At 36.8% G+C, this 19,426-nt stretch overlaps 1 protein-coding gene across 1 annotated transcript in view; it reads left to right on the top strand.

Moving 5' to 3' along the window:
• agps (alkylglycerone phosphate synthase) overlaps positions 1 to 9,840 on the top strand; it is a 56,248-nt gene extending 46,408 nt beyond the window's left edge. Inside the window, exons 15-20 of the mRNA XM_042336352.1 lie at positions 310 to 379; positions 822 to 883; positions 1,750 to 1,839; positions 2,863 to 2,962; positions 3,339 to 3,396; positions 8,574 to 9,840. Coding sequence (XP_042192286.1) covers positions 310 to 379; positions 822 to 883; positions 1,750 to 1,839; positions 2,863 to 2,962; positions 3,339 to 3,396; positions 8,574 to 8,695 — 502 coding nt within the window. The 3' untranslated portion in view covers positions 8,696 to 9,840. The remainder of the gene's footprint in view (positions 1 to 309; positions 380 to 821; positions 884 to 1,749; positions 1,840 to 2,862; positions 2,963 to 3,338; positions 3,397 to 8,573) is intronic.
• The last annotated feature ends 9,586 nt before the right edge of the window (positions 9,841 to 19,426 follow it).

The following is a 19,426-nucleotide window of genomic DNA, read 5'->3' as shown; positions in this document are numbered from 1 at the left end:
TCATTCAATTCCTGGTGATCAACTGTTTCATCAACTAAAATATAAAGTATAGAGAACACTTGATTGAACAGTTTTTGTAACTGAAATTGTTGAATGCAGCTATGTAGAATGTGGTGTTTTTATAGATAAAATTATCTATGGTGTCTCAGTCCATTTTGGATTACAGTATTCAGTGCATGAAATTATTGATATACAATAGTTTGTAGACAATTGCCTATATTTCATTTTGATATTAAAATAAATCCATTTTAATAGAAAAAAAATGGTTGCTGTTTCACAGATCATTAATGAAGTATTTTACTATTGCAGGGGCCTGGCAGCGGGAGAAGATAATGGACAGCGGGGATATATGCTGACATTTGTGATTGCTTACATTCGGGTACGGAGCTCCTAGATGGTCTAATCTTTCCCTGGATTTCATTTTAAGCTTGTCCAGTTTTGCAATGGAATTCTTAAAAACTGCAGAACCATTAATAATGAGTATTGTTGTTGCTCTCTCAATGTCTCCCTGCTGCACCATGAAAGAGATTTGGAGTTCAGGGAATTGTTGAAAGGGTTATTGAACTGATATCCCGCCTCTGCTGTGCCCTATTGCTCTGATGCGTTGACAGTGCTCTGCCTTTGTTATGTAATAGCATAGTTGCCTGCAGTAAATTAGTAAAATTAAACTGTATGTTTTCATCTGTGGTATAATATTCCATAATTAGTATTCCAAGAAACATTTTCGCTTTTTTAATGATGTAAAGTGTTATTTTTAATGTCCTCCCAACATGAAAGGTGCTATATAAATGCAATTTATTGTTTTTAATATTGTACTTTAGGACTTGGGCATGGATTATTACATCATAGGAGAATCATTTGAGACCTCTGTTCCTTGGGACCGGTAAATAACTAGTTATTCTTACCTTTGTTTGTTCTTTTGGTGGCATTTAAATCATTAATTTCATTAATGTGCATTATAATTGTTCACAAAGTATTGCCCTTTTCCCTTTAATATATAGAGTAAGGATCTGTCTTAATTAGAAACGCTAATAGACATTTTTTGACTGGAGGTATTGTAAATGGCCACTGGATAAGTAGTTTCCTTCCTTTCCTTATGGCTTGAGCCACCAGGTTAAGGAAGGGCACTCTCCACTCCAGCAGATATTCAAGGTTCAATTCAAATAAGAGAATTTTTTTAAATAAAAGGTAACAGATAACAAATTCAATTGGTCATTGGGCAAAGGCTTTAGCTTTCGCTTGAATAGTAATACGTGCAGCAGCTTAAGTAAGCACGATTGGCTTTGTTGTCAGATGTTACTAAGAAACATGGGGTATACAGACAGCTATTTTGTATATATAGACTTTCTGTGTGTAGGGATATCTAGGTCAATTCTAACGATGTTTCTCTAGCGACACAAAGCTATCATTTTTGTGTTTTAGATGGCTGCAGATTAATACATTTGTTTTTCTTTTGGGGTAATTTGTTTGCATTATGCTTCTATGCAATGAAGAGATTCTTGCATACTGCCATGTTAACATCAGATAGTAACATTACGGAAAGTAAAAATGTTCATGGTACATAAATATTATTGTGCAGCTTTGTTCAGCTTTACTGACCTGTTTAAAAATTCTTAATGATAAAGCAGCAATAGCTAATTGATACGGTTTAAAATAGTTACACCTTTGAATGGAAAAAATGTCTGGGATATTTCCTGGTTGAGACCTATCAGTAGTACTAACATTTTAATCCAAATGTGTTCTTTTTAGGGTGCTTGATCTCTGCAGGAATGTGAAGGAGAAACTAGTAAGAGAGTGTAAAGAAAGAGGTGTCCAGTTTCCTCCCCTTGCTACATGCCGGTAAGTTTTTATCTGACCTATAAGATGCATCATAAAGTCAAGATCAGAATGTCACAGGAAGCATTAGAGAGAGGTTAGATAAAAGGTAGGGTAGTTAAAAGTGGATGCATTGCTGCAAGCAGCTACTAAAGCTGGGATCATAACATTTAAAACAAGAGTTTGAAACATTTGAAGAGGAACAATCTGAATGGGAAAGGAGCAGGGGTATGGATTACTTGATAATGATAGTGGAGTAGCAAGAGCTGGCATCAATGCAGCCGCATTGGGCCAAATTGCCACTTCCTGTGCTGTGATACCTACATTTCTATGTAATTTACCATCTTTGGAATATCCAAGCATACCATTCAGCGAATTCATCTGTCTTGTATTTATCCTCTGAAATGTACAATTGGTAATCCTAACCTGGGAATAACTAGCTAGGTAGACTTTGTTTCGACTGAAATTTACTGAAAGAAAGCAACTTTATGACCCAGAAATTGGCCATATTGTGCATTTCAGGTTGGTCACTTTTGCTGCCAATACCACATCCTATACAGTCCAAGTGGCACAGAGTGCAGGAAGCGACTTTAGTGCCAAACTTATGAACTGGGTTATTCTTTAGTTCTGCCATTTTTAGGATGGGAGTAGCATTCTAAATGAACCAGAACTATAACAAAGAATGTTATAACGTGGCTGGCACTGCAGTAACAACCCAGTCTCTTTGCTCATATTGGGAGTTTCCAGTAGCAATTCATTTCTTGGGCAAAACCTGAAACTAGAAATGTGGGAAGTGCTATTTGAGGTTGTGGGAAAAAAACCTGTCATTAAGGTGAAAAGAAATTCTTATTGGGCGTTGCTTATAACATCCTTCCATCACATTTTCTGTATTTGAAAGGCTGCTTCTATTCTCCCTTTTTGATTTTTCCCTGTAAGAAATTTCAGATGATACACTTTTAAATGTAGAGAAAGAATCACATCAAATAAAAGTAAGGTAATGGTGAGACTGTCGGGAGCATAATTCTTTTTACCATCTTTCTCTTCCAGAGTTACACAAACCTACGATGCTGGAGCATGTGTGTATTTCTACTTCGCTTTTAATTACAGAGGTTTAAGTGACCCAATTCATGTATATGATCAAATTGAGGTAATTCTGTTGAAGTGCTTTTTTCTTGTTGTCGTATTTGTTCTTAACACAATAATAAATAACCTCTTTCTTTAGATATTATGGATTGTAAATTTAAGATGTTAACTCGTAAACTGAGAAAAGCAATGAAGTGATCTGTTTTGATTCGTCTATTTCCATATACATTACAATGAAGATTTTAAAAAATTGTCAAGAAGGTTCAAATGCTCATTGGTAAAGAATGCATTTTACATTATAAATGGCTATAACTGATGGTAAACCATTCAGAAAGGATTGCACAAAGATCTGTTTTTCAGAATCAAAACTGGCTTGTGTTTTCTGTGTTGATTTTCATCTGTTGATTATCATTAATTTGTTTGAATCACTGTTCAATCAGGCTGCAGCCAGAGAAGAGATACTTGAGAATGGAGGAAGCCTTTCCCATCACCATGGAGGTGAGCACCATTTTCTTTCTTCTCACTAATGTTCCAAGATCACAAGAAGTCTTTCAGTACCTTGTTCAAATGGCCTGTCAAATTTGAGATAGGATGAGTGTCCAGAGGACTCTGCCAGTCAAGCCAGACCCTGTCCTTACCACATATTGATACCTACTAATTTCTTTCTTTTCGACCATGCCTTTGATCCCCCTCTCCTTGCTCGGCCCCAGGATCTGTTTCTGTGAAGCGCTCTGAGATGCCGTCCGGCGTGGAGGGTGCTATATAAATCCAAATCCAAGTTGTTGTTGTTGTACTAATTCATCATGATCTGCTGAATTGTATTGAGCAGCAGGAACCCTGACATATCATCATTCTCTCCACCAGCTCATGTGAACCTTGTTGTACCGCCTAATTACCAGTGACTGAATCTGGATCTTTTGAGATCTGCATAGCTCTGTATTCCAACATTACCCGCCGATGAACATGCACAACTTTTTATGTTGAACATTTATGAGAACTACTTGTTTTTTACTAAGCTGGATGGATGGGAAGTACAGTAATATTTCAATGTTTTCATGTCATAAAAGCTTACCATTTAGAAATGACTTTGAATTGGGTTGTAACTAGGTAGGTTTAGTCGGGTATTGATTCTCTTTACAGCAGCTATATTTTGATTGGAATTCTTTAGCCAACTAGCATTTCTGGTGTTCTTTTGTATCTTGACCAATTTAGCAATATCACCTATATTTATGATTTATCAATAATTTTTCTCATTCAAAATCCCAAGTTACTTTGTTTTTGAACATTGCACGTTTCTGGTTACTGATATTGGCTGTTTTCTTACAGCCTGTCAACATGATTGTTCCCAGTGGAATTGTTTCAATCGACGCTTTGAGTAAATAAATACAGCAGAAGCAACATATTGGTCTGATAGGCTTAGAAAAGTGCATGGATGAATAATACTTGGAAGTCTTACTGAACTAGAAAACATTAAACTTTATACAATTAGAGCAGGATTGGGAGCAAAGCAGTTAAATGAATGGCTGCCTTGATTTGTTATGAAAGGATCAACAGAAGAAATGACCACACAATCTGTTTTCATCCATAACCTTAATTATGTTTAGACATGATGATTACAGATAGTTAGACCTGTAGTTGAAGTAAAAGCTTTCATGTAAATCTTGGCAATCTGCAAAAACAGTTAAATGTATTCAAATTTAAATAGAAACTGATGTAACAATGTAACCCAATTTGAAATCAACGTGACTAAATATATTGATGAATTGCTAGTGTTAAATGATCAAATTTTATTAATTTAACTAATCTATATCAATTCTATCTTTGAATTTGCGCTGTTGGAATCCATTGATGAATGCAATGATATGGAATTCTGTTTTAAACTAAATTGTATGCTTTAAGTCACATTCTCAACTGACTTGCATTTCAGCAAAAGCATTTGACTTGCATTTAATAGCCAATTTGCCAGTAAGTACACTCATTTTTTCTTTTTGTGTGAAGATTTTCATTGAAATTGACTAGATTGATTACCACAGCTAAATCATACATGTAAACCAGTTTTTAAAAAAATGATTTAAATGTTCGATCTTTTTATTGTACATTGCTTGTACGTTACAACAAATACATTTTCCTGGTTGTAAATTCTACATGCCAGTGGCTTGCTCCACACATCCTGCTGTGAACTATCCTTCTTTGCATTACATAGGCAAGCAAGCATTACATAGGCAGGCAAGCAGCCCGGATTTTTCACTTTCCTTCATTGGGTGTTGTAAGAAATAGCAATTATGGGGATGATATTATTATTATTATATGGGTTATGAGGATAGGTTTGAAAAATTGGGGCTGTTTTCACTGAAATAGTGAAGGTAAAGGAAAGCAAAAAACCTTGCATTTTTGTAACCAACTGTCATGCCAAAGTCTTAAGAATGATTCACAGATAAATATTCTGCCAAGTGTAATGATTGTTTTGATAGGAAACCATTTGTGTTGGAGAGGTCCCCTAAACAGCCAGAAGGAGGCTTGTCGACCAGAAGGTCAGGAGAAGTTCCCATCTCTTTTCAAGTAGCGTAATGGGACCTGTATCCAATTAAATCGGGAGACAGGCTTTGGCTTGATGACTCCTTCAAAAGGTGGCGCCTTCAACAATGAGTACTGCCCCAGTACTGTGCTGGAGTGTGTTGAACACACAACCTTCTGAACCAAGGACAAGCCAAGCCATAAAAGAGTGACAGTTTCTTCAAAAAAAATAAATGTTGTACATCATATTGTTTCAATCACAGCTAGATTAAACGCTCTCAGACACTATCCTGTGTGGAGGGCACTATATAAGTGCAAGTTGTTGTTGTAGTAGATTAAATCCACTGCAAGCATGATATTAAAATGACTGGAATATGGGAGTTCAGTATGAGATCAGGAGTCTTGTAGCTCAGTGGTCAAGAGTCCTGTCGCTCAGTGGTTAGAGCACTCGCCTCACAAGTGAGAGACCTGGGTTCGATTCCTGGCAGAGCAAAACCTCGGGCAAGTTTCCTTACTTCACCACCCCTGATAATAATCCCTCAAGAAAAAAACAATCATAATTTGGTCACTCAATCCACGACTGTTTGTGGGACCTGCTGTGCACAATTGGCTGCTGCATTTCGCCCACAAATATCAGTCAATTCACTTGACAGTATATTCTGTGAAACGCTTTGAGACGTCTTGAAGATGTGAAAAGCGCTATATTAAATGCAAGCATTATTATTATAAGTCAACAGATAATTACCCTAGAATTGTATGCGAGACCAAGTAACAGGGGGAAAAAAAGTATTCAGTACTCTGCTGAATGTTATTGTTATCCACTTTATTTACTGACCTTGAGGCTTGCTTTGGTATTCTCTGTTGAGCATTTAACTGTCATTTATTTTAGAAAAAAATGATAGTTTCCCTTGCGCTGGCTGTAATTGTGATTAATAATGGCTCTATTTGCTATCTAGAAAGAGGAAGGTTAGTTTGTCTGCTTATAGTTACAAATTGATAGATGGACCTCTTTTTACTGGTGTTTTGAGCATCAAAACATGCCGTCTAAAACAAGCCTGTAGAAAGTACAAGGTTCATTCCACTACCACAGTCATTGTATAGTTTTAGTTGAGAACAACTACTGGGTATTTCCCACGTTAGTACTAAATATAGCTTGGAATGATTTCTAGAAACGTTTTTCTGTTAAGTTTGGGCATGTTGGTGTATTCATAATTGATACAGAATTAAAGGAGAAATGCTTTGTGCATCAAAATTTGATTTGATTATAATCTGGAAAAAGTAGCTATAATTTTCAAGTTCAAAACCGACCTGGGGAATGGTGGTAACTGTTTTTCTCTGATGTAATTCTTGCTACAAATTTGGATAGAGAATGAAAATCCTAATCGTCTCCTTCTTCTGGAAAGTTTCTGAAAACGTACAGTTTTCTTGTCACCATTACTGGTGTGTTGAAATGTCAAAGAGCCATTACTTTTGTATACCACCAATAGAATGAGTTATGATGCTTCTCATATGTTGAAGGACCATGAAGTAGTAGATTAGTTTGGAAAGCCTTGGTATTGGTGCTGCTAATCATTGTGTGCTGTTAAATTGTGTTCATTTTGCACTTGTAAAATAAAATGTTTATGGAAAAACTCAGCAATCAAGGCAATGGATTTTTAAAAAAACACTTAATTCAAATTCAGTTGTAAAAAATTGAGGAAACTATTATTGTGGATATTTTTTAATTGGGAATTTGGTCACGTTTAGTTATTTTGGGAGATTTACACTTTCAAATGCAAAATTCCTTTTATGTTTGTGATTCAGGGAAGTGCTTTTATTTAAAAGTTTTGTTTAACCAACGTTAGTTGCATTCTTTATATTCAGTTCATTCCCATAACTGAATATATTAGAAATGTTAGTTTGCATTTTAATCATTTCCCTTTCAACCACCTTTCAGGTTGTTATTTTTTTCCTGTTTTCAATGAAATTGGATGTGACTTTCAGTCCATCAAAGGTGAAACATTAAAGAAAATTTAAGCAAGATTGCAAAGATGTTAGCCACGTGACCCATTTCTTTCAGCTCACTAGTCAAATGAATATTGGATTTACTATGATAAAAATATAAACTGAGGAAATATGACAAGATGGATGGGTCAATTAGCACTCTGACAAAGCTAATGATCCACTCCAAGTACCTTCTGTTTTCAGAGCTATGTGAGCAGCTTCAGCTTGTGTGCAGAGATGTTTATTTCTTGGCTACTCAAACGTCAGTGCAATTCCATATGGAGTTAAATACACTGGAGACGGGTAGTCAGACATGCAAGTTAGCAGTTTGTACACCCTACACTAGTGATAATATGCTCCAACTAGACAGCCACTGTTCACAGCCTTTTCTGGACAATTACCTCCAACCAACATACTTATCGCTATGTACGCGCCCGTGACGAGAGCAAAATGATCATCGTTCATTACCCTGACCTGTCGAGCTCCTCCAAGAATAGGTTTGTGCAGTGAATAGAGTAATTTTGAAGGTGTCTTGTAAAGCAAACCCTCTATGAGGTGTAGCTATCTGGATAAAAATACAGAAGATTTTACTGAATAAAGTATCTACAATTCAGAAATTACCTTCCACCTACCTTGGTGTCTACGGAGCAGACATAACTGTGCAAAATATCACATTGAATTTTTTGGAGGGGGGTTAAGAGCATTCAAGTAAGTTGACTAGATTTGTTTAATAAGTGTATGTGCTGGTTTACGATAGAGATATGAGCATAAATAATTGACCCTTTTTATAATGTTAAAATTACCTCAGGCAGAGATCTAACGCTGGTGATCAAAGAGTACAGCTCCCAGAAATATCAGCACTGTTGTAAGCAGTCGATTAAGATGCTGGTTTGATTCAGGTCCATAAGTTTTTTTTTATTAAAACCTTCTCGTATGTCAGTTTTCTACATGCAAATTCTCCTGTTTGCACAGAACCTATGCAGCTCTCCTGTGGGGAGCGCTGAGCTTAATGAGCTTGAGAATCTGGCGAGCTCAATAAATCATCAACACGAAACATTTCTCTTCTTCTGAATCAAAACATTTATCACGCAGTATTTATTTGCCACTTTCAAAAGATTGATTTGCTCTCAATGTACCAGTGTGTGCTCATGCATTCTGTGTCCCTTTTTTGTTTCTAGTCGGTAAGTTACGGAAGCGCTGGTTGAGGGAGAGCATCTCTGACGTCGGGGTGGGGATGCTGAAATCTGTCAAGGATTTTGTGGACCCCGACAACATCTTTGGAAACAGAAACCTTCTGTAAAGCAAACGAACTCGTCCACAAGCCGAAGCTTGGAATTTTGGAAGGTCAGCAAATCAGGCCATCTTAAAAGAAGAAAAATATCTACGGACTATCAAAAGAAGTAACACCTTACATTTTGTACACAAAAACACTCCGGTAGAATTTATTGACTAATATTGATTTCTTTATGGGATACAGAAGACATTTTTGTGGAAAAAATGTAACACTGTTACTGTCCTGTTCCATTAAAGCTTGGGAATGTTAACAACAGTTTTGTGTTCGGCAGCAAGCGGAACATGAAGTTGGTAATAGAAAAACAAACTGATGCTTGGGGATTACTCATATTTATCTCGTAGTTGTTAAAAACCTGGGTGATTGTAATTTCTGCATATTTGAGTCCTTCAAAAATCTTTACTGAAATGATTACATAGCCATACCTGCTTGTTACTGGTAACTTTTTTGCATGTTGTTTTCCTTCTATAAGCAACTGTTACTAAATGTTAAAATATCATCCTTTGTAAAATGTTCTGTTAATTCAGTGTTTTTATTTCTGTATTCCCCCTAAATGGGGGGAAAAAACACATCATTGTACAGAAAACATACTATATCGCACCTCTTTTGTGAATTATGGATTTCTGATTATTGTTACGAAGCACCAGCTATTCCAGGAAGTGAAAAAAATTGCTAAAATGCCCTGGGAAGTAAAGAAAAGCGCTACTATTTACAGATTAGAGATACAGTACATGGAGAATGTTACCTGCATCATCCATATTAAAGTATTTTTTTGGATCCTTTAAATATTACAATATTTGGGTTGTCTTTTTTCCCCTTTAGTTTGCTTGTGCTCACATTCAAGGTGTAAAATATTAAATCTTGTGATTTTTGTATAGCGGTCTGAAATCACTTCATTCACAAGACAAGTATAACTTGCATGAAATGAAATCCTAGAAATGAATCTTACTATCTAATTGATTGATTTTCTGTTATTGTGTTGGGTATAACTGCTCATTTTATTATGGAAAGGATTAATGTTCGACGAATTAAATTTACATGTGGAAACATTTGAGGGTCATTGGCATGCAGTGTTTATAGAAATAATTTGAGGCTGCTCTTGAGGTTCTTCCAAAAGCTGTGTCCATCTGCAATAAACAATATATTACTGATGACTTGAATTTCTGGCATTATCACAGATGTGAAAGTATTGCCATAACTCAGGCAGTTGTAATTATGGTAACGGTAGGCTATTGTAATTGGGTATTTGGGTATTTCTGTTTTCAGTTGTGTTTCAGATTTCTTCCTCTGGGAAAGAAACCTTGATTTACTAATTATGTCATGTTTCTTCATCCATGATCATGAATTGTCATTTTATATCTCAAACGTCACTAGATTTAAACTTTGAGTTAAAACACAGCAATGCATATATCAGTCAGGCATTTGGTAGAAGTAATCCCAGCTCTAAAATCAATATTGTTGAAGCCAGTTTCTATGCTGGTTGTTGTTCATGCTCTAATTGCTGAGTTCATTTAGAAAATGATGTGCAAGGAACTATTGTCGTTCATTTTACACTCTCTGCACTGCTAGAGTTCGGCAAGTTTCTCTCAAGAAGAGAGAGATTCTACTCGCAATATGTGATTCCCAGTAAAGCAGGAGGGTATCATTCCATCTTGCAGGTCAGATAACTGCACAAATTCCTCAAAAAGCAAAAGTTCAAGATGCTGACTTTTGGCTCTTCCAATGTGTGAATGGGTAAGTGGGTGGGTGTATGAGCGTGTGGGTGAAAATCAGCCTGGGTTCCAATGCCGAAAACTTCGCTGAACACTGCTGATGAGGACAGGATTGAATTTTAATGATGATCTTTACTGTCAAATTTCACGGCAACACTATCTGGGTTTAAACATGAAGGATGGTTATGTACAGAGTGCACCTGTGGAGTTATACCAAAGGAAAAGAGACATCGTTCAGGAGATGTAACAAAGGGGAGAAAATGAGGGGAGGGGAAGGGACTTGGATTTCTCCAAATTTTTATTCTGCTAAAAATATTTGTGTGAAATCCAGGCTGAAAATAAAGTTGCCAAAATACATTTGTACAGCATGTGTTTTCTCATCTGATTGCAGTGAGTGGTGTTGTGCTGATTTTCCACACTGATATTTCTTGATTGCTGAAGATATCACCTAACATCTACTAATTACTGGTTACCTTGAAGCATGCAGGGAATGAATTGCCTGTTTGCATTCTTAGTTGAGCAGAGGTTACGTAGAATGGGACAACACAGAAATGGGCCGTTCAGCCCAACATACTGGTGCTTATTCTCCATGTAACAGGTGTTTAGGACTAATTTCAGGTATGACAACATTGATCTTCTAGCCACTGGTGAGAGAATTGTGTTTTGGATCAAGCAGAGTTGGGCCTATGGGCTCATGCATGGATTTTTGTATTGAATTTAGGCCCATAACATAATAAATAGTATGCAAAACAATTTACACAGTGCCATTCATGTGGGGGAGGGGAGCAACAATGCTGCAAAACTCAATGCATTGAGGTACCTTATTGACTTATTATTCCCGTTTTATCTGTAATAGCAGACTTTCCTCTTCAACCGTGCCTTCAGTCACCCTCCTACCCCCTCCTGATCCCAAACACCAGCTCGGTTGCAGATCCCTGACTGTCCAGTGCCTTGGGATGTCCTCCTGACTGCAAGGCACTTTACAAATGTAATTTGTTGTTGTAAGTAGATTTAAATGTGTACTCAAGTGAAGGCAGCCTGAGGGATGTAGCTTCCTCTGAAATTAAGTACAGATTTGTGAGTTTTGAGGAGATTAGTTTGTCCAGTGGTCTCACCTGCTCTGGCTGCCCATTAGCTCCAGATCAAACCAGGCTAATAATTGTAAAGAAGATGGGTTTCACTGATTTAATCCCAACCTTGAAAGAGTGCTTCCATGCTGCAGTCCCCAACCAGCTATCCTGTGAACCCGGAGTCTGGTAAATTAAATCTGAATTATTGGCCTATTATTGATTTTGCTAACAGATGAATGAGTTGTAACTATACTATCCACCCAACTGGGATAACTTTCAACCAAGATACAGTAACTTGTGTTCTTAGGAAATTGTCCCACGGCAGTGTTATTATAGCAAAGCCTCTGACTGTCTCAAATTCATCCTGTTTAAAAACTCAGACAATTTCCTAACTTGCTCCAAGATCTATTTAATGAGGTAAGCAATTACATACCAACTTTGTTTTAAGCTGTTGTAAAGCTGCTTAGGAAGGATCAAGTCAATGCATTTTGAGTACAGGGGTGTAATTTTTGTGTGTAATCTGAATGTTTAGTAAATATGTAAAATATTTTGGGCTGTTTCGCTAGAATGATGTTATGTTTGCCTCCATGTGATTTCTACATGCTGATTCTATGAGATTCTCTATAGATAAATGTGTATATATTCCTTCTCTTACTTGCTTGGCATCTGAACCATCCCTGTGAAGCACTTTGATGCAAGGTGTGTGTATGTATTTAAATCTTCCTGATTTAGGATTGTCAATGTTAAGGAGACTTGTGTGGAGCATAAACACCGCATGGACTAGTTGGATCAAATGGCTTGTTTTTGTGCTGTACATTCTATGTAGAAAAAGATTGAAGCCATCTGAATCTAGACACTACCAGTGTTGAACCCTTTTAAAGAATAGAATTGTTTAAACAAGGTACCAGACTGATATTGCAAGATGTGCTGTTCTACCTACAAGTAAAAAAAAAAATTCAAATTGTAAACTAATCTGTTGGAATATTTCTCTATACCTGCCCTCAGACCAAGCTGAACTTGGGAAGAGCTTTCCACCCACCCGAACACCCATTAAGAATCCACAGGCAAGGCTATCTTTCACACAGCAAGTCCGTACTACACACGAACGCCCTTGCTGAGAATTCTTTCACAAATTAGTTAACTACTTCAGGGATACAGCGTTAGGAAACTCATCCAAACAATGTTTTCCTTAACTCAAAAGACAATTGTACTGAAAAAAGGTGCTTTATACACAGTAATTTCAACCATAAAACAAACTGCAGGTTGGTGATATTTATATCAGACAATTATGTTTGCAAGTGCAATTCTGATTCAGGGAATCTTAGCAATGCTCATGAAAGGAAAAGTAATAATAATACTTGCAATTGATGAGGCGCCTTATCGCGTCTTCGAGACGTGTCAAAGCGCTTCACAGCATATACTGTAAAATGAATTGATTATATTTTGTGTACCATTGTTTTCTACTAAAAGTAACTCTGAAGTAGTATGAAAGCTATTGATGTGTTGCAGCTCCCAGGGAGAGCCGGAGGCATTTGATTGCTGCTTACATAAAAGCAAACCTACTGCATGGCGCTCAATAATCCTATGATGCTGTGCGTCATATACAAGTGACCAAAAAGTCATGATACTTTTACAGTGTCTCATAAGTCTAACTTAAATTGGGCCATTATAAATTATTGTTTCCATTCTACCCCTTTGGTTGTGGGTGAGAGGAGATAGGAATAAAGAACTTGTCTCTGGGCCTTTCTGTTGAATGCGTCTTCATATTTCATAAAGATACTCTGAATAGACAATTTGTTGGATGTAGTTGCCTGTATTATCGGAAACTTTGAATCAATCATTTAAACTTCTCTGGAGGCTTGTGCACCTTGTGTGTTTAACACTAATCTATAAATAACTTGATTTGTAGAATATCGGCATTTGCTGTGTATATTTAAAAAAAAACTTCCATGCTGGTGACGTGAATGACAAATTGATGACATATAAATAGATTAAATTTGATCATTCATCATTGCTGTTTGTGGAACATTATTGGTGCAGACTGGGCATGCTGTTTACATACATAATGACCACTGCACTCATTGTATTTAATGCTTTCAAACATTGATGTGATAAAGCATTATACCAAACCAAATGTTCATTGCCAAGTATTTATTCACAATCTGGGTTTGGAGAGTTGGCAGAGACTCAGTCTGGTTTGTCACTTGTTCAAATATCAAATAAAAATCCAGCAGCTGCTCCCAATGTGCACATCTTCAGATGTTTCTAAACAGAGGAAATAGATGTGCGGTAAAAGTGTACCCAAAGGATTAGCTATAATGAAATGCATACACCCAGCTACCCAGCTGCTATCCTCTGGAACTGCAATATTAGCCACATTTTAGCCTTATTGAATTAGAGTACCAATTACCGCAAACTATTTGGGAAACAGCTTTTGAGATCTTAACTGAAATTTACACCTTCCCAAAACTCTTCACAAAGTTAAACCTTGCTCATGCTTGAAATGGACTGAAGATAATTGTCTGGAAGCTGTATGAAATAGTATTTGAGATTAACCTTTAATTAATCTGCCAAGAATCCTGTAGAAGAATCTTGTAAGAGATGGTAGAGGGATTTAAGCACAAGTTGTCTTGTGTGCAAGTAGTATTGAATTAGATCATGTTAGTACTGGAGAACAGGAAGATGCAGAAGAACATAAAGAGAGAAGAGCAGAAGTGGCTAGAAATAGAGAGTTCAGAGGTATGTGAGACATTGCCACAGATGGGGCATTGGGACATTTCCCCCCGAGTGTTTTGGTGAGGAATAAGCCACAGGAATGATGCATTCACGGTAATTAAACGGATAGAATAATAAATAATATAATGAGTAATGACTATTTATGGAGGACAAATGAAGCGACATAAGACATATTGTTAACAAACTTATACATGCTGTGGAATAATGTGACAACGGGATGAGAAGATGATCAGATTAGCTTCCTCATTAGCTGGTTGCTAATGAGGAATTTAAAGAGATGGCTTCAAAGAGAAACCGTAAAAACTAGTAGTCTTTGTGATAAGCAATGAAAGCTCACTCCATTCACAGATGGTCGTTGAGACTAGAGGTTGAAATTATCAGCATCAAAGAATATTTTGCTTCAATAATAAACTGCTTTTTACAGAATGTGCTCCCTCTGCCACCCCTTCAGACCCTTTCCTGTACTTTGAGAAATTCACATATTTACAATAAAATAATCATAATCCTTGCATTTGATATAACTCCTTATTATGTCGTTGAGATGTGATAATGCGCTTCGCAGAATATATTGTAAAGTGAGTTGACTGTGGCCAAAATGCGGCAGCCAATTCCACACAGCAGTGTCCCACAAACTGTCGTGGATTGAGTGACCAATATGTATTTTTAAAAGAATGATTATCCCTGGAAAAGTGATCCGCCAATCGACTAACAACTGGATTTCTACATACTGTTAGGTAAACAGAGGAATGTAGAGTAAGGAAACTTGCCTTAGGTTTTGCCCCACCCGGGAATCTAATCCAAATCCTCTCGCTTGCATATACTTCAGGACTCCGCAATTTACTTTTATTATTTAAAATGTATTTAATTTACTATAAGCACTAATTGTTCTTTGTCAACAACTTGCATTTATATAGAGCCTTTCACTTAAAAAAAAACTCCTTGAAGCGCTTTAGAGAATGAAATTAATTGATTTTCAAACTACATTACAGCCCCCTCCCAAGTCCTTCAAAGCCATGTAAGATTATAAGATTTCTATGTACAAAACATTTCCATTTGTTATTGTGTCCATGACATTGTTCAGATTAATAGTCAATTTAAAACCCACTTAACGTTAGAACAATTTAGACCATATTGTTAATATGTAATCATTGCAAGATCAAATTTCCTTCCTCCTTCCACACGTTAATTCATTTGATGTGCATAAGGTCTTCATGGCTGCATATCAACTGGATATTTGCATTCTGTTCACAGGAAAGGGTAGCTGCCATGGGATATTTTTATCACACTTTATATTCTACGTATTCTCGATAATTTAGTAATAGAGAGCAAATGTATTTAATTCTGCTTTAAAAAGGCTTTTTTTCTCACCTCTGGCAATTAGAACTGATATTAAGAGTGCTCCACTGACTTATAGCATACTGTTCATCATGTGGGGAATTATTTTCTATAAAATATTACATGTAGAATTTTAAGTAATGTAGAAACACCCAATATTTCTTAAATGACAACCAGCCTACTTGTTATGTTTCTCCCACAAAATATACAGTCAATTCACTTTACAGTATATTCTGTGAAGCGTTTTGAGATGTCCTGAAGATGTGATAAGGTGCTATATCAAATTCAGAGGATTATTATCATTACATCTGCTAGTGTTTGCAGTAGTGCAGTTGTGAAAATACAGTATTCCATTTGGAAAATAGTGCAGAAATCACAGTTGATTCCTCTTTTGAAGTTTGATAATCTGCTGCCTAATATTGATTTAAGGGAAGAAATTTAAGTTTTATAGTGAAACACATCCTGCAGTGCAGATTTGTAGGGTTTCCCCACTCCGCCAGGCCTGAAACTGGGTGACCAAATGATTGTCCTCCGAGCATTTAATTGGTTTATCCTGTGCGGCAAACATCTGTAGTTCAGATATTTCTCTCTGCAGCAACGTTTAAAACCAAAGGTATTAGTTCCTCCAGGAACTAATTTCTAGTTTCTATGTGGTTTCAAAACTTCTTATCGATGTGAATCACAAAATTTGACAGTTTGCCCAGAATTTAATGGAAATTGGATATATTTAGAAGATAACTCAAATTGTTTTATCAACCAATGACTTATATATAAGAGCAGAGTAAGGAATGGGTGAATACTCGTGTGGAGTTTAAACACCGGCACGTTTAGGAGCAGACTTTTTCACAGCCTCGCCTGAAGCATTCTGTGGAGAAGTATCATTGGAACTGCTTTGTGACATTGAAACTCACACTCAGTAAGATAGAATCCGAACCACAAAATGTGCAAAATAGAGACAGACGGCCCCTGGGAAAATTCCAGAGTTAATTCATTTCAACTTTAATAATTGAGCAAATTCTTCTCTTATAGGGAGATGAAAACAGTTAATCATTCAATTGTGGGCAGCTTGGCATTTCTCATTTGAGCTGTAATTTCTGAAGCTATTAACTCAACATTACCTTTTTAACTGTCTTATTTCAGTGTTAATTGACTTTTGTGTGCGTTGGAAAATATCTGTGGCCTGGTTTAAGGTTTGTTCTGTTTGAACTTACTTAGGTAGGATTGAAGAAACAATACTGGCTTTAGTCTTGCAAAGAGTGTGATTGGGGTTGTACTTTGTTCTTTATTATTTGACGCTTTAATGTTTCTCAAGTGGTTTGCGGGCACTTAATTCTAGCTGAGGTTAAGTTGTGCTTGAGTAAAATCTGTTTGGAGAAGCTATGATGAGTCAAGGTTAACACATTTCTTAGAATATTTATGAAATTGCAGCTATTGCCACCAATTTAAACTTGTAAAACTAAGCGCATATCCCACAACAGGGTTCCTTAAACATTGCATGACATCTGAATGGTTCAACATATGAGTAATTGCAAGCCAATATAAACAGACCACTCTTCAGTACACAGTGGCAACAGCTACACTAGTTATTTGTTCCAGTTTACTACCCACCAATGGTTAAGAATCAGGATAACAAGGTAATGGTTCAAACAGCGCTTGATCCTTTAAGCAAATGGTAAACATGGATTCCATCTTCATTGCACTCAGAACCTAAGGCTAGCAGATTGTTTGAAAGTCCTGCCTACCTGAATTCAAAATTAAATTCAATTTAAATTGACTATGGTCTCCTTTACTCAGTTTCTATAATGGCTGAAAAAAAGTCTGTCAAGATATTGGAAATGTGGGCATTCGTATACTAATCCAAGGAAAATGTGTGCATTTCTTGCCAAAAAAACTTGTAGTATATCCTGTACAACAATTTTACATTTATAGACAGTAGTGCCTTTCATCCCGGGAGGTCACCTCAAAGTGCTTAGTCTCAAACAATGTCTCTGTACACTGGAGACAATTACTGCAGATTCTATATTTGGTTCGTTTTCAGTTAAATGCAGCCAATTCAGCACAGCAGATTTAGTGACCACATTATTATTTAATAAAACATTTTTGAAGGGATTATCACCCTCAGAAAAGTGATCCGGAGATCGACTAAGAAGCAGGTTCCTACTTACTACTAGGTAAACAGAGGCGTGTGGAATAAGGAAACTTGCTTAATGTTTTCCCTGCCTGGGAATCGAATCCAGGTCCTGTCACTCGCAAGGCAACTGCTCTAACCACTACACTACAGAACTTCACTTCTGAGAAGCAGGAAATATTATTTTGCAACAAAAAACGTGGAGGGAATGAAGTCGTTGCTTGCACTGTCCAGTTAGTTTGTCCCAAATGAAGACAACATTTCGGGAATACAGTTAGTTGGTTTCATTTTTTTAAAACAATTGTTTCAGAATGCATGGAGGGTGTATATACAGTATCAACCTGAAATCAGAAGCTCAATGAAGTTTAGCAGTTCCTGTGCACGAATGATATTCTGAAGGAGAATAGCCTTACAAGATTATTTGTGTGAATGTTTATGCAGCTTTTCAACAATTCAGTTCAAGATATTTTTCACAGTGTTTCTTTCAGACAAAAAGATAAAGTGTACAATTAACACACGGATCAAGCAAAAATACAAAACCTTTCCTTTTCCCACCACTGAAAACATTCTGTTGGAGACAGATTGTCACTCTTGGTCTTTGCTGCACCTTTATCTCCAGCAGGAGTCAGTATGGTAACAGTATTTCTAGCTTTACTGACAGAAACAGCACGGAGACCAAAATCAACAGCAAGGAAAACAGAAGGAATGACGGATCTCGTGTCCATGTCTTTTTAATGATGCAAACTCCCGGGTGGTGAATTGTTTGAATGCGATCGGTTTTGCTGGGTGTGTGGTTGTCTTAAAACGGCGATACATTTGGTCCAGTAATCTGTCAAATTCAGCAGCATAACCTATGTCCATAAACTGGTCAGGAAATAGAATCCAGGAATAAAATGGGATCAAGCTCGCAAATGTGATCAGAGGAAAGTAAAGATGGGGGGGAGGGGGACACCAAATGTACTTTGGATTTAGATTTTAACATGCACCTTTTTCGCTGTTCTTCTAAGCAACAATAGGAGTCGTAACTAACTATATTAGTTCTCTGCAGTTGTAATTTGCATCACCAAAGGTGCTGGAGGACAATTGGTTCTAAGAATGAAACAGAGCTAGGTTTTGTAAATTTTGCTGTACCCAATTTGTCAGTGTTGAGATCATAAGCAGGGAGCGGTATTAAATGAATTTATAAGGAGCAATTAAAGTTAGAATAGAACTAAAATTGAAGCATTCATTTCAGAGTTGGAACTACCTGTATTTGGATGGATTCAAGGGGATCTGCACCAATTAAGCAGATGAGCCAAGATGTAGATAAAAGTAAATGAAAGCTATTGAAACAAACTGTAAACCTGTGTGCACAATCAAAGAGTGTTCATTAGCAGAGGTGCAGAAGGATTTGGATGTGATTATTGATCATTCACTGAACATTTTGAGTTAATGAGAGGCTGTGATCAAAGACTAGATTGCATCTCTAGGGCATTTGACTATTATTTGAAGTAAATTGTTCTAACATTGTGTAGATCACTGGTGAGGGCATATAGATTGACTGCAGCTTTGGGAATTCTACCTTCAAAAGCATATGGAATCTTAGGGACGTCATCCCGACATGAAAGACGCGATACAAATGTAATTTTGTATTGCATTGTATCCAGCAAAGAAAAAAATGGAACGAATGTGGCACTTTGAGCTGTTGACAGAGGACGCACAAGCATGAATGTATTCATTGAAGGGAGATTAAAAGATGTACGATACAGATCTTTGCACA

Source organism: Callorhinchus milii, unplaced genomic scaffold (genome assembly GCF_018977255.1).
Source record: "Callorhinchus milii isolate IMCB2004 unplaced genomic scaffold, IMCB_Cmil_1.0 Scaffold6, whole genome shotgun sequence".
Lineage (NCBI taxonomy): Eukaryota > Metazoa > Chordata > Chondrichthyes > Chimaeriformes > Callorhinchidae > Callorhinchus > Callorhinchus milii.
Note: the sequence above shows the minus strand (reverse complement) of the source record. Positions and strands in the feature narration are given on the sequence as shown.